General features: G+C 41.2%; 2 protein-coding genes across 2 annotated transcripts in view; both read left to right on the top strand.

Moving 5' to 3' along the window:
* Positions 1-929: 929 nt before the first annotated feature.
* Positions 930-4,334, top strand: si:ch211-157b11.8 (fibroleukin). Its single transcript, XM_056388581.1, has 6 exons — positions 930-1,184; positions 1,884-2,079; positions 2,462-2,539; positions 2,622-2,734; positions 2,872-3,134; positions 3,719-4,334. The coding sequence occupies exons 1-6, from the start codon at positions 930-932 to the stop codon at positions 4,059-4,061; spliced, it is 1,248 nt and encodes a 415-aa protein (XP_056244556.1). The 3' UTR covers positions 4,062-4,334.
* A 16,741-nt stretch (positions 4,335-21,075) lies between these two features.
* Positions 21,076-24,801, top strand: part of gata2b (GATA binding protein 2b) — a 10,366-nt gene continuing 6,640 nt past the window's right edge. The window contains exons 1-3 of the mRNA XM_056404049.1: positions 21,076-21,228; positions 21,513-21,933; positions 22,526-23,122. Coding sequence (XP_056260024.1) covers positions 21,708-21,933; positions 22,526-23,122 — 823 coding nt within the window. The 5' untranslated portion in view covers positions 21,076-21,228; positions 21,513-21,707. The remainder of the gene's footprint in view (positions 21,229-21,512; positions 21,934-22,525; positions 23,123-24,801) is intronic.

Raw genomic sequence — 24,801 nt, 5'->3', positions numbered from 1 at the left:
CTATTGAATGTCGAGTCTTTATGGCCTCTTTGGAACTCAGTTTGTAAACACAAACACTGCAGCACAAAAGGACACAAGTGAGAAAATGGTACACGGCAGAGAAGGAGCCGCATACTTGAGGCATCTGCTGAATTTTCATCTCGACAAACATTGTCACATATGCACCTCGATGGGTGAAGGCAGAAGGTGTTCAGTGTCTGTCGAGAAATACCACATGTTGCTTGAGAAGAATTAAAACATTACATAAAAATAGAGGATGTGAGGAAGGCACAGTCACAGGACAGGAGAAGAGCTTCACAAATTGAATTGTGCATAATGTCACACTACATGTGTGTTCAAGACATAGTGGGATTTGTGTTCACGTTCTGGATGCATGTTTGTGTGTGTCAACATGCAGCTCTGTGTGTGGCTGTGTGGGAGTCCAAGAGAGAGAGAGAATGAGATGAGTTAAAGAGATGGACAGATTGTGTGTGTGTGTGTGTGTGTGTGTGTGTGTGTGTGTGTGTGTGTGTGTGTGCGTGTGTGTGTGTGTGTGCGTGCGTGCATCAGGGGGTGGGTGCATTAGTCCGTGTCAGACAGCAAAGAGTGCCGCAGTTATCTAGGAATCTGAGCCAAAGCAACTTCACTAACGGAGAGAGAGGAGGGGAAAGAGGAGGACGAGGAGTGAGGAAGAAAAGGAGAGAAGAGGAGGATGAAGTACAGACAGTAGAAAACAAGGACAACAATAAGAGCATCTAGACTAAAAGAAGAGGTCAGCAAACACTTTCCTACTGAAGAGGCACTTAGTTTGCTGAGAATCATTAACAACTATAGGAACTATAGGACTAACTTACAGCTTGGAGGAAAGAGGCCGGACCACTGCTAAAGAGTTTAAAACAAAGTTTAGGACAAGCCTGCTTTTTCCCATGATTCCTTTCGGCTCTCTCGGTATGCTTCCTCTGCTGTCGCTGTATGTGGGAGCCCTGTTGTCTTTAGATGCATCCCCAGCCTGCACACAGCCTCCCTGCAGGGACAGTCTGGTGGCTGCACCGTCCCCGCCCGGGACAGGAGCAGGACTAGGTACCGCGGCCTGTGAGGGTCAGACTGGGACAACAGCCTGCAGGATAGGTGTTTCACTTTCAGCCATCTCAGACGCTCCTCAGAGGGTGGAGCACAGGCATGATTTCCCCCAGGTTCAGCCTAAGGTAAGTGACATCACAGTGTAATGGGAGGTCAGGTGCTGTACTTTTCACAAGATTTATTTTGTTCAAACTTACAAATCATAAAATGTTATTTTAAGAAAAGCCACACAATGCTACTGTTATTCAGATATTTCTCAGCCAAGTAAGAGTGAAATAGTTCGGATACATCAAGTGACAAGATGAAGCAGAGGCGACCCTCTGTCTGTTCATTCACGTGTGCCAACAACAACTGAGCAGCGTACTATCGGGCAGAGGCCAGCAGGTCCTTCCTCAGGGGACATTCAGCACACTAAACTTGGCACCACCTCACAGCCCTGGAGCAATGACAGTCCGCAATCAAAGAAGGGATAAAATCAGACCTGCTTTAAAAATGTCCTCGTCATATGGTTGTACTGAGCTCATGCAGCAACAGGTGTTTGAGGGACATGATTACAATGGCTGATGTAAGTGTAAGAGACAGATTGAGACTGACATGCCACTGAGCCATGAGCCTTTGAGATGCATGATTATGCACATGCACAGCTCCTTCACTTAAAAACACAGTACTGTTTCACTCAACCCACATTCATAGATATAAACATTTCTTTGAAGAATGAAGAGGATTTGGCAGTGTTTAATTATGACTGACTGCTAACCTATTGTTCACACAATATTGACACAATGTCTTCAAGAAGCGTCAACCTGTGGGCAATGTCTTTGCAGACTGGAGGTGTCAAAGAACGTCTAGTTCAGCTGCAGCGCTGCATGCGCTCTATCCAGGAAACAGGAGGCCCCTGGAATCATGGGGGCCAGGAGAGCAACTCTCTAGGGGCCATCCTGGCACTGATGGCAGCTGTGCTGACAGAGTGTGACCTCCACTGTCATAGCCAGGCCCTTGGAGCGATGGCCAAACGACTTGGTGAGTAGTACACATTTATATCCCCCACCTCTGCAATACACAGACAAACACACACACACACACACACACACACACACACACACACAAATGCCCTCGCAGTCACTCCCCCACACATAGTAAACAGAACCTCAATGAGGCCTGCTAAGTGTCGGTCATAGGTGAGTGCATAGGAATTTAACTGCAAAGAGAAGGATGAGAAGAACTCTGTGTACACGCACTCACAGACGCACATACATACTGTATTTCTCACGATGTCAGGAAGCTTTAAAGAGTTATCGTACAAAGTGGAAGCCCTCTGCGCAGTAAATAAAGACAAAGCTTCTGTTTTCAGACCCAGCGTGATGTGTTTCACTGATAACTTAATCTTTCTCTGGGCTGACAGAGAGTGCAGCTGTGGGAAGAGAGGGGGAGAAAGACCTGCTGCTTTTCCTGAAGAGCATCACACAATACCCACCCACAGGTAGAGGCGTGAGAATTGATCACATGATACAGTTGTTGTTGATTATTAAGTTGAATAAAAGTGCACTGTGTGTGGTTCTCAGTCGCCCCCTTGGAGAAGTTACATCCTCAGGATTGTGCGGAGATTTACAGGCTCGGCATCAAAGAGAATGGAATCTACACCATCCAGCCTGACCTGCACAGGCCAGCACTGGAGGTATTTCAGATTCACCACACTCATAAAACGCACAGACAGACCCCCCGCCCTACTCCGCTTCTTTTAGAGATGTGTATGCTATCTGTGGATCAGTAAAATCTAGGCTTTATAATATCAAAGTCTTTGCTGTGGCTCAGGCTAAATGTGACATGGAGACGGCGGGCGGCGGTTGGACGGTGATCCAGAATCGGCAGGACGGTTCGCTGGACTTCAACAGGACATGGCAAGAATACCGGGAGGGCTTTGGAAGTCCACAGGGAGAGCACTGGTTGGGGAACGCGGCGCTGTACGCCCTCACCTCCTCCGGCCAACACCAACTCCGAATCGAGCTGGAGGACTGGCACCAACAGAGACGCCATGCTACCTACAACAATTTCAAAGTAGCCTCAGAGGCACAGAGGTGAAACACAATGCACAAATACACACTTTCCGCACTTGTTAGAATAGTTAGATGTGAGGGCAGAATCAACTATCTTAAAGCCTATTAAACTTTAAGTATTTCTCTAGAACGTTCACAACTAAATAAGCAACAATTAAAGTTTAGGAAAAAATGTCATTGTTATTATTTGTTAACACTCAAAAACATTGGGATTGTGTGTGTGTAGTTTGATCGGGTTTGTCATTTAATAACCACCAAATAACCTAAATTGTTGTAGAAAATATTGCAGGATCCTGTCACTCATCGTAAAATAAAAAAAGGGCTTTCAATAAAAATAGACAGAAGATTGGAAAATAAATGTTGTGTCTAGAAGGTCACTTAAGCAAATGAAGAATCACTCCTCTACCCTGAAGCTCATCTGCTGCATTGATATAGTAATAATTAAATAACCGAGCTTCAAAGTCTTCAGCATCCATTGAGTAAAATGGAGAACGTGTCCTTTTGTTGCAGACAGTTGTGTGTGCCCACTTGGTTCCACGCTACACACATAAAATGTTACACACAACCCTCACATTCTGTCATATGTTATGTCTCTTTTCTTCCAGGTATCGTCTGACAGCACGGGAGTATTCTGGAGATGCAGGCAATGCCTTGAGCTACAGCAAACGTTACAACCACGACGGCAGATCCTTCAGCACTGCTGACAGAGACCACGACCGCTATGCAGCTGGAAACTGTGGTCACTACTACGGTGCAGGCTGGTGGTTTGATGCCTGCCTGGCAGCTAACCTGAACGGACAATACTACCGTGGGCGCTACAGTGGGGTGACTAACGGTATCTACTGGGGGACATGGTACATCCTGACAGACGGACGAACAGGAGAACGCTACTCCTTCAAGAGGGTGGAGATGAAAACAAGACCCAGGAACTTTGTGGGGACATCCTAAAGCTAATGATGACATTTCTCGATGGAAAATTTGACAATTACAGTAACCTACTGTAATCATGCCAGCCACAGATGAGAAACAGATGTTAGATAGAGATGTTCCGATACCGTTTTGATACTGATACTTGACCTTGTGTATTGGCCGATACAGAGTACTCATCCGATACCATTACGTTAAAAAAAAAATTTGAACAGCTGTGTGATATTAACCCTGTATGGACGTTATATGATTGCTGTCACTGCTGTATGGCAGGGCTCAGGTTAAACCCTTTGTAAAAACATGAACAGATACACGATTGCCATAGAATCTTTCTTTTATTATCTAGTATGTCTGTCCATCATAACAAAATAAATCTTGACATAAATAACACTTCCTACATTAGTTGTCCTAACACAAGGGGCATCTCTCAAAATTAAAGCCTTTGCCTACTGTACACGTTGCCTTTTTAGTGGTGGAACATTAGAAGGTAACATATTGCCATATTACTTGTATTTAATAATCAGTCAATATTACACCATCAAGTGCTGCAAGAATGAGACCCGGAAATAAGTTTGTCCCGAAGTCAATGGGTTTTTTGAAAGGGTCTTTGCTTAGATGTCTGAAATAAGGGGTGTGGTTAACACAAGCTCAAGACATTTTCACGTTTTATTCTATGACATAAAATACATCAGTAAATACCCCACCCAATTTTTTAAAAAGCTTTATGTGTCTTAAAAAAGGCAGATGCTAACAAGTGACTAAATTAGACTACAGAGGTTTTCATAGACATTAAACGCCATCATGCTGAAAACCAATCTACTCACCAGTCCGCCTTTATACCTTCATTGTGTTTATATTCACGCTCTTGCAAACTATTGATAACTTTCTGAGACGAAAAGCTGTTGAAGAAAAGGTAAACGTGCTAAACCAAATTACAAGTTGGCAGCTTAGTGGTGGCGATGTTGAAGTCAGACAACTGTGGTGTGGTTTGTTTATAGCCTATAGCTTTTTACTTCTGGTGATCGTATTTAGGCTTCAAAAATCATAAAAGTGGTTTTCATTCTGAACAAAATGTGTGAGTATCTTAAACTTTTGTTTGTCACAGAGCTGCAATAATCCAAAGGGCAAGTCCCATTGGCTGTTTGTCGAGGGAGCCAGGGGGATGCTAACTTCCAGGTTGGCAAGACGCAACTTTCTGTTTAAGCTACTGTTTTAGAGCAGTGAAGAAAAACTGCTTTCTGGGAAAACTGCCATTTTATCCGGGTGTGAAACTATAAAGTCTCTTAATAAATTATGTGTATGTATCGGACTGGTGCATAGACTTGTGTACACAGCTGATATGGTATTTCAGGCAGTATCGGAGGTATTTCAAAAACTACCATTGCATTGGTATCGGAATAACTCTAATGTTAGAGTCGTGTTTTTTATCAGTTAATGCAGATGGCAGCTAATAGATCAAAAGAATTACAAAAAATAATGTTTAAATAATCACTAGACTGTTTGAGACTAAACTCCATATTACAATATACTTTGCTGTTACTTTTGTTTGGCTACTCTCTTGGGGAAAAAAAGGAATAGATATTGAAAATACTGCTTGTAATAGTTGCACATTTCCAGAATCTTTGTTGCACATTAAAAAATAACCTTCTGTGGTATTTGAATGAATAGCTTGGATGTCTGGCGAGGCATGTATGTACATACACACACTGCTTATACATAAAGGATGATTATATTTTATTGCCACACAACACGATACAGATGAAACATAACTGAAACTGTTCATAAAAGTGATCCTATAAGAATTCATGGATTAACCCTGGGAGTTTGTATGTGCCACTACCTGCCTAGTCAAGCTGTCTGCAATAGTATTCTCAAGTGTGTTAGGTCAGATGGTGTCATGAGAGAAAGTGTCTAACTTACGAGAGGTCATCATGTCCCTGCAGAGAGAGGCTCTAACAGATGGGTGATACACAGCTCCTCAAATTCAAACTCCATCATCACGTCATTCATGCCATAGACAGAGAGAGATAGAGAGAGAGAGAGAGAGAGAGAGAGAGAGAGATGGAGAAGAACAGATAGAGATTTAAAATAATTTCTATCTACCCACAAGACCCTGTGTTCTGCCTCCAACTGTATTAATATGAAGCCAAACCCAAAGCTCACGGTTTGACAGTAAACAGAGAGAGACCCAGTTTTTGGAGAAGCCATTTTTCTCACCTCTCTACCTCACCTTACTTATACTTTCCCATGAGCACACTGACGCTGACTGTTGGGAGGTTTATCCTGTCGTCATACTCCAAAACCGCCCTCCTCCCACTACTATGAAGTCAAACACACACTGACTCGAACAGAAACACACACACACTCTCAAGCCTCAAGTGCTTTTTCATGTTGGCGTCAGGCGGGCGGCTCCCTCTGGCTGTGCTTCACAAAGGCTTTTCTGGGAGTTTAGAGATGATGTGAGAGTGCTGACTTGGCCGTGCACAAGTGACGTTTGTCTGTGTGTGTGCGTGTGTGTGTGTGTGTGTATGTGTGTGTAAAAGGCTGCACTTATTTTAGCAGTCTTCATAATGAGCTGTCAGTCTGTCCAACAAGCAGTGTGTCTAATAATAGCCAGTGAGGAGGCTCAGCAGGCTCTGATCTGAACACACAGACACACCGCAGGCAGACTCCCGACCAGCCACGGTATTTCACATACACCAATTATACACACACTGGGACATGCCTGTATTCATGTGCACGCGCGCACACACACACACACACACACACACACACACACACACACACACACACACACACACACACACACACAAACACAGGAGACCTGTACATATGGAGGTGCTTGATGTGCTTGACTTCATTAAAACAAGTGCACATTAGAAATAAAATGGCTTCCACTGAAGACGGTTTGATCATGCCGCCTTAATTATTGTTATGCAACCGCAAGCTCCTTTTCCCTTTTTTCTGTCTTGACACACACACACGCACGCACGCACGCACACGCACACAAACACCACCCATGCACACACACACACACACACACACACACACACACACACACACACACACACACATACACACACAGACACAGCAGAGAGACAGTTAACCATAAGTAATCAAGATCAGTCACCCATAAAAGCCATTAAACCTATCAGCTTTCTCATTTGATTTTGACTGTGTGAGCTTGTGTGTGTTTCGTTGTGTTACTGGAGAAAACAATGCAAGGTTAAAAGGTTGTTCTGCCCCCTGGTGGCTCCTGATCATATTGGCGAGACTGAGAGAAAAGCTTTATGTCAGCAGAAGATGACTGGTAAAAACACAAACCTGCATTAAATTAGACCCTGGCAAAGGTCCTGTTGGTCTAATAAAGTTTTTGTCTTTAAGAGATACTCTTGAAATGTGCTGAATAATGAGCCTCTCAAATACAGCCAAACGCCTCAAAGGACACTTTCATTTCATGTAATTATTGATATAAAAATAAATCACTATTAACTCCTGTCCTGCCTCTTTCTATTCATCCTCACTGTCCTCATTTTCTTTCATTCACACCCTCATTCTAACATTATCTCTCAAATGTTTGAATCCTCTCCTCTGTTCTGCATACTCTGAGCTGTTGTCACTTTAAATATCAATCAGTCCTCCTGTCCTCTTCTTCTCTCCTCTCCTCCTCTCTGCTTCCATCACTCTTGTTGACAAGGGAGGAACAGAGGCCCAGGGTTGTGTCACCACAGTATCCTGGCACAGTGTCTGGAGTGGGGTGATAGTGGTGGTGCTGCAGGGTGTGAGGGGTACCGGCAGGCGCTGCTGCCCCAGGGCCGGAAGCCCAGCCTGGGCAGCGGTTAGCCAGCACATCCCTCTGAAAAGCACTGCGCTCCTCTGAGGGAAATTCCCCTGTGTCCTCTGTCATTTATTTCTGCGTTCCACAAGAAAACATCAGATTGCAAACATGAGCCTCCCTTATCTTTAAACCAATGTGTTGATCCTTCGCATGCCAGTGACCTCTAAACCCCCAGGGACACACATTAAAGATGTCCTATCTGAGGGTATTGTTTGATGCACAGGCTATTTTAATAGTCATGATAATCACAGAAGCTTAAAAGATAATATAAAGAAAAAAAAAATCCCCAAATGGCCAAAGCAAGTAATTTTGTTTTAGTTTCATCTATTTATTCAGGCGATATCCATCCAGCCATCCAAGTTTAAAGATGCTCAGCTTGACTGATCATCCTGTAATCAGTCCCACTCTGGGGGGACAGGGATAGTATCATGTGTAAAGGCAGAATAAGAATGACACACTTCACAGCTCCACTTCAGTAAGTGAGCTTCAGATTTAGCTGGGTTACAAACTGGATCTGTGAAAACCAATTACAGGTTTTAAAAAAAAAAAAAAAAAAGAAAGAAAGGGAGAGAGAGAGAGCAAATCTTTAGGCAGAAATGTGTTGAACGGAGCAAGACTTTGTCCAGCTTTACAAGTCTGCTGTTCAAAACTCAGCAGCTGTCATTGGGCTTCTTACAGTATATGAACCTGTGGACATAAGCCAGTTTGTCTGGCTGACAGCAGGTGGCGATGTTGCTTAGCGGAGGGGAACTCTGGAAAATGATTTTCCTTCTTTCTTGCTGGCATTTCCACATGAGAAACTTCAACTCAGTCTCAAACACAAAGCGGCAGAAAACGGTCTGACTATGGAAATAGAACCATAGATATTTTCCTCAATATGAAAATAAACAATCAGAGACAATCAAACACAATGTTTATATGAGTGCTGTGTGAGTAGGTAGATGATGTCATATGTGTATATCTATATGTTCTGGTAAAATGTGATTTCCTCTGGTGGTTTGGATGTCTAATACTGATAAGTGTACTTTCCTTCAAACCATATCACAGAACCACTGCAAACATGACAGGTTTGACTTTCAAAATGCTAAAATATTAAAATTTTGATTGCAGTGCATCCGGTCCAACAATAGGGGCATCATACTTGAGGTTGGAGGTCAAAGGACTGAGCTGGTCTACAGTGAGAGCAGTTGGAAACTAGAGAGAGTGTGTTTATGATAATATAATACTGTTTTAATGTGCGATATTAAGATAATAAACCTTAGGCACTTAGCAGTGTCTCACCAGTAAAAAAGGATTTGGTGATGTGACAGCGTGAAAAAGGCGGGAGGAGGTGATGAACTTGGCGGCTCGCAGTGGAAGGAACTTTTCATTCTTTAATCTGCTGTCATGGTGATAAGACTGTGCAAGGGGGCTGTCAAGGGTGAGGAGGGGAGGAAGGCTCAGGGGGAGGAAGCAAGAGCGGGTGAGGTTTGAAAGGTGTGTGAGTATAACAGGCCGTTAGAGGCTCCCCCTCCCTGACCACAGGGCCACTGAGAGACAGCATGTGCCTGCTTTTAATACTGGTCCTGCAGAAAACCAGAGCAAGGCAGCGTTCCGTTTGAAACCGGAATTCACCAGAACAAGTGTATCCTGATGTGGTGAGGAGCTGGGGTGAGGAGGGGGGGAGGGAGGGAGGACACACAGAGGCCATGTGGCAGGCCTCACCCCATCTCTTGTCATTTCTAAATCTGCACAAGAAAGTGGAGGTAGAAAGGTTTCACTGGGAGGGGATGGGGGACTAGAGGATGTGCTGTGTGTGTAATTTTGTAACACTTAATAACATTTTATAAACTAAAATGTTTATGTTATTAACACCCAGTATGTGCAGCATCTGTTTGTTATTTTAATGTTCTCCACATGGTTGTAAATATTGGCTATCACACACCCATGTGACACTACAGACATTAATGTGGATTACTATGAATGATCTTTGCTTTGACATTAGCCTGATGAAAATTCAGTAAAATAAAATAACATAATCATGATAGTGATGCATTGTCCTCAGCCTGGGACGTATACGACAGTGAACCACATAGTCTGATAGTGCAGGTGGCATAAGAGGACACGTTCCACTGTCTGTGTTGTAGGCATCTCGTCCCACAACTTTTCCCACATACACTGATACAGACTCAAAATAAAAGGTTTTTTTACACCATTTTTCCATCTCACTGGTGAAGAGAAAATGAGTGTTGGTGGCAGGCTCCAGCACTTCCTGGAGAAACACCTCTTCATCTTTTTTATTTCTTTGCAAATTTCATTCATTACAATTCCAAAGAAGTTTATGTTTTACACCAATATCCAGCCTAGATTGTCTAATAATGGCAATTATTTATAATTATTCATAATCACATAGTTCTCTTAATTTTGTTAAAGCACAACAATGCTTGATTAACTTTTTTCTATAGTTGGTTCTGGTATAAGAGCTCTAGTTGAAGTACAAAGATTTTCATATTAACAAAACATCACATGACTTCTTGCGCGCAAGAGGAGTGTCTTGTTGTGATGAACGTTTTCTGGCCCGCCCCCAGCTTTATTGTTGTGGGTCACTCTAAGCATTCTCATAGGCTCATTTGGGGTCAAATTGATCAGTTGTTGTTTTCAGTGAAAAGGCTTGAAAAAGCTGAACTCCCTGCTCGGCAGCGAACGGCGAACATATAAAGTCAGTGACTAGCTGGTGAACAGAGTGGAGCATTTAGCAGCTAAAGACAAAAATATTTCCCTGGAGACCAAAAACAGAGCTAAAGAGAGAGTGATTAATGGACTTACATTTGCCGGGTGTCAGAAACATGACGCTAAATGAACGATGATGTTACGCTGTATCTGCTGGATGTGTAAAAAAAGTAAATGTTTGTTAACAAGTTCACCGTATCACTTTAAAAGGTGCTAATACAGTATGTCAGCGTTGTGTTCACCACTTTCTGCTTCCCCCAAGTGGTCAAACACCGAGTTATCGCAGGTTTAAGGTCAACCTGTTTTTCGCTCTGAAGGAAGCAGATCGAGACTGTTCATCATTATGATATCATATATACAGATTATACTATATATACTACTATAATATGGCTGGCTTATGAGACAATGGGCCCCTGCACACAGACACGTAAAAGGTCCGCCATCCCTCCTGTATAGGAGCAAGACACTCAAACTGAAAGACACACAAAACAAATCATAAAAACTGGCTGCGTCGTTTAGAGCAGTTTTGTGTGTCTTTGTAGTAGTTTTTATAACTTTTAGATCATTTCTCTCTCTTGGTGGTCGTGTTGTATTCTTGTAGTTGATTTGTGTCTCTTCGAAGTCCCTTTGTATCATTTTCTCTGTAGTTGTTTTGTGTGTGTGTTTTTTTTTTTGGCCTTTTCAGTGTCTTTGTAGTTGTTTCTTCTTTTGCATATCTTTGTGGTTGTCTTGAGCCTGTTTGTGGTTGTCTTGTGTCTTTTTGTGGTTGTTTTAGTCCTGTTTGTGGTCATTCTGGGTCTCTATGTAGTTGTTTTATTGACTTTACAACAAGAAAAGTTAACAGTCACATCAAACAGAGGCTCAGGTGTTGACTGTTTCCTTTATAATCCAGCAGACTGTCAGTCTGAAGTGAAGGGAAGGAGAAAATAGCAGGAGGAAAGGTGATGATATTGAGAATGCTGATCATGCAGACTCTATTTCTCAAATCAAAGGATTATCTAATCTGATAATACCTACTGACACAAACACACATGAAAGGAAACCACCAGGAGGCCAGAAGCAGCTCATCATAATCCACATGAAATACCAGGAAAAGCTTTGACAATTAATTAACACACCAACACACACACTGTAAATACAATTATGAAACATGCAGAGGGGGGCGTATGTGCGTGTGTGTTGTTCTGGGAAAGATGTGAAGTACAGTGTGAAGGATGTGGTAAAGCAGCCTAATGGTCAGCTGTGTTTCTCTTCTTCTCTCCCTCTTGCACCTGCAGAGACTTGTGGCAGAGAGACAAAACATGCACGCAAGCACACACACATCTTGTAACTTCAATCTCATGACTTCAGTGTCCTCCCTCTGAGCAGCAGAAAGGGTGAACTGGATTCCTCTAAATGCTATGAGATGTTTTGTGTGTGTGTATTTGGAAATGCTGCATCATGAGGACCAAAACAAAAGTTAAAAAACAGACATTTTGGCCTGTCCTCACTTTCTGACCTTTCTGTCAAAGGGCTTTTTGAGGGAAAATACATGGAATGCACTATGTTAATGAGTGTCCTCATAAAGATAGAAGAGTGTGTGTGTGTGTGTGTGTGTGTGTGTGTGTGTGTGTGTGTGTGTGTGTGTGTGTGTGTGTGTGTGTGTGTGTGTGTGTGTGTGTGTGTGTGTGTGTGTGTGTATGTGTGTTTGTTCCAGGTATTAAATCTGTCACATTATGGGGACTTGTTTCTCTTCTGAGGACAAAAAGCAAATCTCCATTATGAAAATCAATAAATTATTAAGATGAAGACATGTTTTAAGGTTACGGTTTGCGTGTGCGTGTGTGTCTCAGATGAACACAGCAAAACAGAGAAACTGAGAGAGGGGAAGAGATGGATCAGATCTTGTTTATTCGCTGTGTGTGGTATGTGTGTGCGCGTGTGTGTGTGTGAGAGTGTGTGTGTGTGCACGTGTGTGGTGTGTGTGTGTGAGTGTGTGAGAGTGTGTGTGTGCATGTGCGTGCGTGTGTGGTGTGGTGTGTGTGCGTGTGTGTGCGTGTGTGTGAGTGTGTGAGAGTGTGTGAGAGTGTATGAGAGTGTGTGAGAGTGTGTGAGTGTGTGTGAGTGTGTGTGTGTGTGTGTGTGGACAGGTTTGCGCTGCAGAATCAGCTTACACAAATCGGCAGACATTTCTTCACAGGAGGAGCAGGAAAGTCAGGGGATTTTTACCCTTGCGATCACTGAGGATCAGATACAGAATGAGCAGAGACACGCAAAACACAAGAAACAAAGTGTGCACATACGCAAACATTTAGACACACACTCTTGTGCTATAATGTGCACACAGAAATTTAAGACATTATGAAGCCCACATATGCCCTTATATACTCTAGTTAAGTCTGTCATTTAGGGTGTACACATTTTCCTTTAGCTGCTGCTGGAAGTCAAGGTCATCGCTGTCACTCAGTTTCCTCTATGAGACATGGATGAAAATTGCCTGGGCGACTGACAGAAAACATGGAGATAAGCAAGGGAAATTGTCGGTCTACCTCAGCTCTTTTTCATTTTTAGCCATGTTAGTGGCCCATCCGGGGACGGCAATGTTTGTCAGTCAGTCAGTCACTGAATTGTTTCAGCAGCTATTGAATGAATTGCCATCAAATGATGATTTTCATGTAATGTCGCTGCCAGTTCAAACTTTCAGTTCGTCTAATACTTTGGTTTATGACCAACACCTGAGGTGGCCTTTGTGTTTAGTGTTAATCATCATATGTTAGCATGCTAACATGCTGAACTAATATGGTCTACATAGTAAACATCATATGCATCAGCATGTTAGCATTGTCACTGAGAGCATATTAGCACGATCACTTAGACATTTACTGTGACTATCATAAGTACACCTTCAGAGAACCACCAGCATGGCTGTGATCTGTTCATTCATGCTTCCCATTCCTGTTAAAGGATCATACGTTTTATCCAATATACCACAAATCATTCATACTTTACATTATTTACTAACGATGCTACTGTGATTTAAAAACTTGGATGTATTCTGAGTAATGTTCCAGTCAACCATCAATTTCTTCATATTTGTGTGACGACATCTCTGAATAGACTGTGGAAACCTGTTTGACTCGAGTCCATCACAGTGAGAACCAGATCTGCATTGTGTCATTGTTGTTGTTGGGTCACCCAGTGTGGAACTTGTCAAATCAATCTGCACTTAAACTAGATCACAGCACAGCAACATTCAGTATGTGACAAAAACTACTACAGATTCATGTTAAAGAGTCTGCTCTGATTTTACAGAAATAAATAGATACCTATTACTGCTTTCAACTAGGAAAAACACATTAAAAGCAGTAAACTACATAACATACGTTTAAAATTATTAGCACAAATGTTAAGTATATAGGATTTGTGGTTAAGGACCTTGGACTTGAAAACACATTGGTATGATTAAATAAAGAGTAAAATTACAGCTCATCCCCTCTCCTCTCTTCAGACACCTTGGCTGCAGCTCTAACATTTCAAACTCACTTTGTCCCGATGAGCTTTGCTCAAAGCCAGAAATACTGAATTGAAATTTGAGCCATTATCTCAAACTTTCCAAAGACACCAGATAAATATATGCCAAATTACTTGCAAATGTGTATAAAACAAGCCAGAAGATATTCTCTCATTTAAAATTGTGTTGTAATGATAAAATCATGAATTAAATAGTCTGAACATATAAGTGCAATACAATATTTATGAAGCCTTGGAAACTTTGCAAATTCTTGTTTATCTACATTTTTATCCATTTCATGTCACACTGAAGGAAAATGCAGAAAACTTTTGAAACTTGGAACTGTATGAAGCTTAAGTTCTCTGGCCAGTTAGTAGATATTTCCTGACCTGTAACTGTGTTCACAGTCCTTACATTACACACACACACACACACACACACACACACACACACACTCAGACACAGACAGACACAGACACACACACACACACACACACACACACACACACATTTGAGCATGCACACACACACACACACAGGAACTAGAACATGCAAAGACAAAATAAAAGTATGATGTCTGAAACTGATGAACACTCACAGGTTGAAAAAAAGGTGTTTTGAATTCTCCAACTCCCTGGACAGCTCCAGTGAAACAGAGTTTGATGGACAGGTTGCTAGTGACAAGGTGTTGTAAACTTTCACTTCCTGCTGCGCTTTAGGCAGGAAGTGCAGTGGTGAACCTCTGACCTCTAATTACTTAGTAAAGATCCTCTCAAGACTACACATGGTGAAATGAGAGATCACGCAGTCAGTTTCAGTGAGATGTGTGTAAGCCACCTGTAACAGGACAGTGCTATACACCTGTGAACTGTAGTGGAGTAAAAGTGTAATGCTACAGCTACAGATGAATGGGTGGAAAATGAAACTAAAAACAGACAGAAAGAGTTTAAATTAAAAGGTTTTTAATTGCATAAATCAAAGATGGGTTAGTGAAACAGGAAGGCAACACACTTGAAAGGTAAATCCATTTTCGAGGTTGTATGAGCTGCTGCATGTTTTAGTGTGTGAGGCTGAAGAGACCAACTGCTCTCCCCTAGGTGTCACTGTCCGCCTGATTATTCCAACATGCAGCGCAATGGCACCGTCTCATTTTACTATTAGTAGTCTTTGTAAATGGAGCTGAAAGTTCATAGCAAAGAGTTTCAGACATCACGTTTCTGAATGAATTTACTCACTACACTTTAACTGTTTCTACAGTGATCGGTTCATCAGGTGACCCCCGTGTGTCAGTGAATGTGAAATAATATATTTGAGAATGTGAGAAGAATCTAGGTTGTATTAGATTAGATCAAATTACATTAGACGAAAAAAATTAAAAAATTAAAAAAATATTTTATTATATATCAAAATAGATTGAATTGAATGTAAATAAAATAAAATAAAATAAAATAAATTTGAATAAAGTTTTGAACTGAACTGAATTAATTAACTCTCAATTATAAATTAAATTTAATACATTAAATAAACAGATTCAATTAAAATTAAATAAAAAAAATTTAATCTAATTACATTATGGGTCAAATTAGACTGAACTGAACACTTGATTTTGAGGTAATTGAGATATAATTAAATTTAAAAAATCTAATAATCAACTAAATTAATTTTTTTTAATTACATTTAAAAAAATAGATTTAAACTAAAAATTCAATAAAATTCTGAAAATTTGAAATTTTATTACCTGCTTATTTTTTCAAGTTTATTACTGTATTTTTTCAAAACACTGATGAGACACATAATTTGACTGATTGCTAGAAGATGTCAGTTACTTAGGACAAGCCCTAACTTCTCTCACCCTTGTTCTTTGCAAATTAGTCTTAGACCAAAAACACAAGTTACTGAAAGACACACGCTTCTTATTTTTTAAAAGTTTCTCCTAACTCAGCAAATCAGATGAAACTTTTGCCCTCAGGACATTTTGTGAATACAGCTCCTGACTATCCCAGAAACTCCAAAATTATTAGACCTATACAGAAAGGCTGAGGATTAAGGCATCGTACATCCCTGCTTATCGCTGATGAGGTATTGTTTTTGTGTCTTGAGTCAAGAGAAAAGCGATATTTGGGTCACAGTGAATAAAAGAGGTTAAGGAACTATGATTTTAGGTGGATAATACACGTGTAACACAAAAAAAAATGGCTTAGCATTGGAGATAAAACAAAAGGAAATCACTGTTCACCACAAAGAGAAGAAGTCCATACCAGAATATTAAAGGAAATTCAGGGAGGTTTGTTGTCTGCTGTAGGAGGTTTGCATCTATCAAAGCATGTCAGCAAAGGTCATCACAGTGGTTTAACTAGATAATATGAAAAAATGGGAAATGCTCTGTCACTATAGGAGGAGGAGGAGGAGGGAGGAGGAGGAGGAGGAGGAGGAGGAGGAGGAGGAGGAGGAGGAGGAGGAGGAGGAGGAGCACTCCTGGCTGGCTTGACTTTATGTTTGACCTTTTCGGGAAGGAGAACTAATCCTTGAATATAATAGACTGTAAGATATGGAAAATGAGTGTGCTGTTATCTCCGTTTCCCTGGAGACCATCAGCAGCACCCAAGGCTGCTGCAGCTGCCAAGTTATTAAGCATCCAGTTTGTATATATTGGAAAAATACCTTTTCTGCCATAACTGGTCACTCCCCATGCACACACTCATGCAATGCTTTAACAACACAATAAATACATTCTTCTTCATTCTTTGTGCCTATACAGGACACAGGCTTTATTTCATTCTATGCTTTGAAAGAGGCATGAAACTATGGCTTTAGTGAAGGGGGAAAGGTGATTCTTTTTCTTTTTTTTTTAAACAGTATGTTCATCTTATTTGTAAAGTGTTTTTGCTTTTCAATGTATGTCTTTGTGTCTAAATTCAGGACAAACCAGAAATTGAAAATAAATATATAACAATTTTCTTTGCCTGTTTTCTCTGAAATTTGGTTTGTAGCCTAGATGTTTGGAGGAAATTATTCAATAGTAATAATAATAAAATAATAATACAGCTCATGATAACACTTTGAACAATGTCTAATCAAATCACTGTTTTCATTATTTTAGAGAGGCACCATGAGTCAAGATGCAATAAAACAACCAAATAAAGTGCTGTAAGATTTAAACCAAGATGAAATTATGTAAATGAATAAGAAAATAAATCAATCCCACACTCCTGGACGATGAGTTTCAAATATCAAGTAAATCTAACAGGGCCTGTTTGTAACCATTTTATATCCGTGGCTTATTATTGCTCGCATTTGCCATTTCCAAAATTTCCAACACATGAAAACATTATTCAAATATATTTTTCTCCCTGGGTAGAAGCGGCTGTCTCTGTTTAACTCTTATCCAGTAAAATCCAACATGAAAGAAATAAGATACCACAACAAAGAACCGGAACCTCAGATGGCTCCGGCAGATAACCTAAAAATAATGGAAAAGCGAGCTGTATTTATGCTGTCTAAATACACCGAATAAAGGCTTTGCACATGCAGAACATTAAACTTGTAAATAATAGCCAACACCAAGCTACCCCCCACACCCCGTGGCCCCCACCCCACCCCCTATCTATCTATCTATCAATCATTCACACAGATCTGGTCCAGCAAATGATGCATTCCCTGCATTAGATGTATTTGTTGTGCGAGTTTGAAAAGGCGGCGATAATCTGGGAGAGAGAGATAAGAAATGGCATTTATTCCGCGGCACTTTGGAGCCTATTTCCCGGGCCGATCAGCCCCATTCTCCCCGACACCTCCAGCAGCTCGCTGATAACGATTAGGCTATTTATTATCTTCACAAAGAACAAAGATTAGCCAGCACCGGTGAAAAATTACCCCGGGATGGGTTATAATCAGTGGGACCCAAGGATCCTACCAGCATTGGATTTCTCTTTCTCTCTCTCTCTTTCAAGCTGGGAGAGCAACTAAACACACACGCACCTCAGTGTAACCTGCTCTTAGAGCAGAAAATTATTATTTACTTTTGATACAACACGGCTACTTTGAGTGTTTAAAAAAAAAAGAAAAAATAATACTATTACTAATACTGCTACTACAAAAAATCTAAAAATTAAAAATAAAAAAAAAAATTAAAATACCCCCCACCGCCGAAAAAAACAAACAAACTCAGACACTACAATAATAATAATAACAATAATAATAATAATAATAACAACAACAATAATAATAATAATATTAATAGAGCTTTAGATTAAGATCAGCACTAATAGCCTAATACACGTCTATATTATAGGCCTATTGTTATAGGTTACTATAGTGACATTTCATTTTTATTTATCTTTATTATTAGCCAAAGCAACTTCCTTTTCAACCGTATAGTCCTATAATGAGATTCTCAGAGCTGAATCGGGCTGCGACCTCTCTCTTTCTCCAGGGCTCCTGTGAGAAAAAGAGCAGTAAAAAAAGAAGAAAAAAAAAGGCGGATTGAATTAATGTCAAACTAAAATGGAAGTGGATGTTCGCCGCCGATAAGGTTTTTATCGCCACGCCAGATCAAAAGGGCTCACACTCAAAGCATGTGTATTTCCACATTATCATGCTGATGAGCTCTAATACTGCAACACTTGTCCCTCCGGTACGTTCTGCTCTCTTCAATCTATACAGTAGATTTCCTTTTAATGCTGCTTGGAGAGATTTGTTGTCGCCGTATAAATAATGACAGAAGGCCATTTACATTATAGTAGGCCTACATCTAAAAAGAAAATAGATTTAGCCTATCTAAGGATGCTCGTCTTATCGGGGACTTGAAGTAGGACTATTATTAAATTATTTTAGACGCTGCTAAATGTTGCAACAACAAATGCAAATTGAAAAACCAATGATAGATAGATAGATAGATAGATAGATAGATAGATAGATAGATAGATAGATAGATATCAGACTAATTGAATCGTTGACTTTGTCTAAATGTATTTTGCACAGAGCAGCCCCTGCACTTTAACAAACACTGTACTTCCTGTATTTGGTTTGATGATCAAACTTCTTTCCGGAAGCTTTCTCGTTCAACTCTGTCATGTGGCTCCTTAATGTTTTTTTTCCTGTCTGGTCATCCAGGTGCGCTACAGTAGGCCAACACACCATGAGAAAAAGAGGATGGATCAGTGGTAGTTGGGCAGCATTTGGTTCAGCAGAATGAGCCGCTGCTGCGACTTGATAACCTGCAGAGCAGAAACTCTCACGTCTGAACACAGAAAGAAAAACTTGCAACTTGCTGTAATTAAAGAGAATAAATGAGCGAATTCCAATCAGATTCATGTGTGATTGTGTGTGTGTGTGTGTGTGTGTGCCACAGATTCAGTGGCCTCATGAATGTTTCCCTTAATAGGGCAACTCATTGTTGACCACGTAACGTATGCTAATGTGAAATAGTAGGCTATAGGCCTACTACTGGAAGTCAACAGCCGATTTATGGCTGTTGCAGTGCCAGTGATTTCGCCATTAGACGGAGAACAGAAAGCCCCAAATTCCTAGTTTTCTTATTTTGTTTATTGACAGGGTGAATTAACTGTAAACCGAGCTGCTTTATGGCAACACTTTCAACCAGCTCACTGCAATACGAGCAAACGAAACTTCTGCTGGTGGGTGTGTTTCTGCAAAAAGAATTTCCTCATTGAGGACATTAAATCTAATCTAATCTAATCTAATCTGATCTGATCTAATGTCACTTCATCTCTGTGGTCCACCTTGTCGATACTTTGCCATGCAGTTGGCCTGTTCTTCGAAATCACAGTAGGGTCAGGAGGATGTACTTGATGTATTATTAATGTTGCCACAGTATAAATATCAGTTGCAATGTCCTTCCTCGAGTTCATCCGCTGGGACTGTAGCAGACTCCAGGCACCCCCCCCCTCTCTCTCACTGCGTGTTAGAAAAAGTTCATGTCCTGAATCTCTGAATCATTTTTTTTTTTCTTCTCTAAGATGCACTGACGTCAGGAAATGGCGTCAAGCAGGCGGCAGTGCCGGCCGGCCGGGGCTGCACGCGCTCCCTCTCCAATTATTGTCTGTCAATCATGCGAGAGAGAGAGCGAGAGAGAGCGAGAGAGAGAGAGAGAGAGAGATAACGTACCCTAGACTTTTAGCCATTACACGACCAACATGAAAAGAGGGATGAAGAACAAAATGAGCATTAACTAACACTTCACTTACGAAGACACATGCAACACGAAAATACATTTGTTCCTCATTTACATATAAAACAATGAACCCTGTAGAAAACACATCATCAGTGGCAAATCCATCTTGACCTATAACTGTTTGCTGAAGTTCATCATGTGCAGATTAAAACTCTCACATTTTGAGCGGGCTTTTTGGGAGCATTTAGGGGAAATTACAGCCCATCTTAAAGATACTATTTCACATTTACTTCACCGATATGAATGTCCTTAAAGCAAACTGAGTGTTAGAAACGCCTGAGTTGTGCAGTTCATGTACAAATGTCTCCATAGAGTTTGAGATAAACAGGCCGATACCAAAAAGATGCAGCAAGACGTGAAAAATATAAACAGAGTTGTAGACACACCTCTGGTGGTGGTGTTTACATGTGTCAGTGACACTTTGAATTCTGTTTTATTTAACATTACATTTCTACCAGATCATTGATCATGAATTGTTCATAGCCTCAACCACAATGGACCCTTATAAAAACAGTCACACAACAGACTGATGCATTTAGATTGATATTATTTTCCTGGACTGGTGATGAAACATTAAATCCCATACAGTCATAATAATATAGGCCTGGCCCAGGCAGCCAGACTACGTCTCTCTACATTAACACTACACAAATATTTCAGTGATGTTCTGGTGATGGTGGTGGAGGTGGTGGTAGGGGTACCGCCTCTGAGGTTTTGCAGAGGTGGTGTGCAATTGGCTGAGTCAAAGCTTTATTGGAGACTCCGCCCCTGAGCTTGACAAGCCCCGCGCTGTCAGCCACAGTTATACATGTTGGTTAAAGTCCCAGTGGACGGAGTTTACTCTGACAAACAGCAAAGGAAACGTGGGGAGATTCTGCAGCAGCGACCAGGGACAGGGGACAGTCTTCCAAAGAGGCGTGAGCTGATCGGACGCCGTGGATAAAATAACAATATCAAGGTACAGCACGTTTGTCCTGTTGTCACTGAGTTAAACTGTTAGACTGTTATTAGTGTAAAGGCGAAACGGGCTGTGGATGAGTAGCAGCCTGTGAAGAGTGATGTGGCAGTAAATGTTGTGGGTGGAGATGATTTTTTTGTCATTATCTTAAGTTGCATCTCTGCATGCAACTTAAATAGAGTGTACAAGCTCTCCGTTTAGAGAAGCGATGCTTACAGACAGACACCAGGCTGCACAACACCCCTGCCTTTAAAATATTAACATCTGATGTTTGCTTGTTGCAGGTTTCCAGTGTCAAGCTCGACTCGATGTCCTGGAGAAGAGAGGAATTAAACTCAGAGGAACAAAAACAAAGCATCAGTTCTCTACTGTAAATGGACACAGTGAAGATCTCGTAAAGGACACATTTTTGAACCACCCTGTGTCCTCCCTCTGGATATTCTCTGGCTCTATAAACCGCGCGACAGAGAGCCATAGAGATGGATGTGACGGCTGATCAGCCTCGCTGGATGCATCACCACGCCGTGCTGAACGGACAACACCCGGACTCTCACCACCCCGGCCTGGGGCACAACTACATGGAGCCCACGGCGCAGCTCCTGCCTCCCGATGAGGTGGATGTTTTCTTTAATCACCTGGACTCACAGGGAAACCCGTACTACCACAACTCCACCAGGGCCAGAGTGTCCTACAGCCAAGCACACGGTAAGATGGAGCTGGAACACAGGGAGGCAACTTTAACAACAACAAAAAATTTGATGTAGGCTTAGATAGAAACTCACAACATGGCTACATGTGAAAAGTAGGTTGAGTTGCAAAACAAAACTAGAGGCGGTTATTTTCTGAAAATAATCACCTTCATGCTTTAATTGATATTTGCCTTATAATAACAGGCAAATAATATTTTTCTATTCAATTTTCTTTTATATAAAACACGACAGTTTTCTGTTTCAGAGTTTAACATGTGGATTAAAATGTGAGTCTTCTGTCTGTTCTTTGATGATTTTGTATTTTATATCAGACATTCACCAAAGTAATAACATATATTCTGATTAAAATAGTTAATGTAACTTCGAACTGAGTGTATTTAAATTCACATTTAAGTGCACTGATTCAATAGGTGTATTTTGGCTACTTTATTTACATGTTTCTGTCAGAGCAGTGTATCCAGTGAATCAACAAGTCTTATAATTATTTACCGAACTTGAATGTCATAGAAAACACCACTAGGCTACGCGATGAGTCAGCCTGTCATCTTCTCTGTAATAAATTAATCTGCTGTTTGGTTATTTCTCAGCTCGTCTGACGGGGACTCAGGTCTGCCGGCCTCATCTCATCCACAGCCCGGGGATTTCATGGCTGGACGGGGGGAAAGCAGCCCTCTCAGCTCACCACCACCACAACGCCTGGGCCGTCAGTCCCTTCAGCAAACCCAGCCTGCACCACCCCGGCTCCGCGTCCCCCGGCGGCCTCTCTGCCGTCTACCCGTGCAGCAGCAACTCAAACACGGTCTCCGCACCGTCGTTAACGCCGCCGTCCCACTCGAGCCCGCATCTGTACACTTTCCCCCCGACGCCTCCAAAGGACGTATCGCCGGACCCGGGGGCCGCGTCTCCCTCGTCCTCCGCCACCAGAATGGACGAGAAGGAATCTATCAAATACCAAGTGTCGTTAACGGAGGGCATGAAGATGGAGGGATCCAGTCCGCTGAGGAGCAGCTTGGCCTCCATGAGCGCTCACACCCCCTCCACCCACCATCCCATACCAACATATCCCACCTACTCGCTCCCAGCGGCACACGAGTACGGCAGCAGTCTGTTTCACCCGGGCAGCCTGCTGGGAGCATCACCCAGCTTCAACCCCAAGAACAAAGGCAAGACACGGTCCTGCACCGGTGAGTCCACTGGAACCACACCACATAAAAAACACATTAAAAAGACTTATGCTGTATTTATATCTGCTGTTTCGTTCCTGTTGAGTCAGTGGTATTCAAACTAAAACTGAAAGGTCTCAGGCGGTTACAAAGTAACTTCACATTTTAAAAATGTCCCGTGGCACTTAAATGTAGATCAAATGTGTGTATCTGTCGTAACACGCTGAGTCTGTTGGCCCTATATTCGTGCAGCGTTGCATCGTTTTGCACCGTGTATTTACGTGCCACGTTAAAATCCACACACTGCTGTGTTAATATTCCTGTAAAATGATTATTGTTGTTGTTACAAATTAATTCACACAAACACACAAGCGAACTGTCAATTAAAATCCATTATGAATGTTATGCAAATTGCTTCTATAAGGTTGATTTCATACAACTGTTCATGAGCTAATGCAATTATCCAAGTTAAAAACATTATTCGAATTAGGGGAAAAAAACAACAACAAAAAAAACATTGAGTTTTGACCAATAAAAACAAAAACCTAAATGAGAAACTGTTTTTCACTTTTGGATTATTATATTAAACCATTAAAATTAACATCCCCATAAAAGCCATTTAATATATTCCAAAGTAATAATGTTGATGTTAATTTCTTTTTGAATCATTCTGTAAATTATCTTAAATGTAGACCGCCTGTTGCAAATGTGCTGTGATCTGAGCATCATCAAGCTTTTGGAAATTGGGACAGAATAAAAAAAAATGATAATAATAAAATAATAATCACAATAATAATATTTTTCCCCCATAATAAATGGTTTCAAAGGCCTAAGCCTGCACGCCACTGTTCTCCAACACAGAGAGACTTTGATAATCCTCTTTTGTTAACCATGACTGTAATTACGCCTGATCTGGCTGCAGCAGAACACTGAGCTGGATCCAGCCCAGAGGTGTGAAAGGAAGATCTGCAGGTGCACAGAGCCAAAACCTCAGTATTTAGGCTGGAGTCGCTTCTCTGTTACATAAGACATTAATACATTGTCCTGATTGTTATTTGATTACAGGGCAGGAGACTTCCAGCTTCAAACCTGATTGTGTTTAAGCAGCTTATTAGCACGGCGGGAAACCTAACCTCACTGTAAATGACTTGTTTTCTATGAAATAGGAGCTGACATCTTAACTGGCTCTAAAATGTATTTTACTGACATTAATGTAATTATAGGTTATATGACATGTTACCATGTTAAGAACTGAAATATTTTCTAAAAATACTGACCTAAATCTAAATGTTTTTTTCTTTAAGGGGTTGTTTGCCTTGTGAGCTTTGAAGGGTCAAAGGCATTCAACTAAAATCTACTAATCTATTTTGTAAAGTGGGATTAAATGGCTCTCTTGATATGCAAATATATGTTTTTCATCATCAGACTGTTTTATCTTGGCAATATTCTTCAAAAAGTGAACAAATATTAGAAAATGAGGGTGGACGCATGAAGTCCCTGCAAATTCTTCTTCACATTTCAGCTGTTCAGTGCCTCTGATAATGTAAACTATAAAAGAGTCACTTTATTTTCCAGCATGTAGACGCTGTTTCTTTCTCTTTACTCTCACAAACACAGTCAGTGGGTAAAAAAAGTTAAATACAGTATGTGCTTTGAGCTATGACTGAAGGTGTTGCTTGTGGAAATATAAATAATTGTGG

The sequence above is a fragment of the Seriola aureovittata genome, chromosome 2 (genome assembly GCF_021018895.1).
Source record: "Seriola aureovittata isolate HTS-2021-v1 ecotype China chromosome 2, ASM2101889v1, whole genome shotgun sequence".
In the NCBI taxonomy this organism is placed as follows: domain Eukaryota; kingdom Metazoa; phylum Chordata; class Actinopteri; order Carangiformes; family Carangidae; genus Seriola; species Seriola aureovittata.
This window is presented reverse-complemented; position numbering and strand designations above follow the sequence as displayed.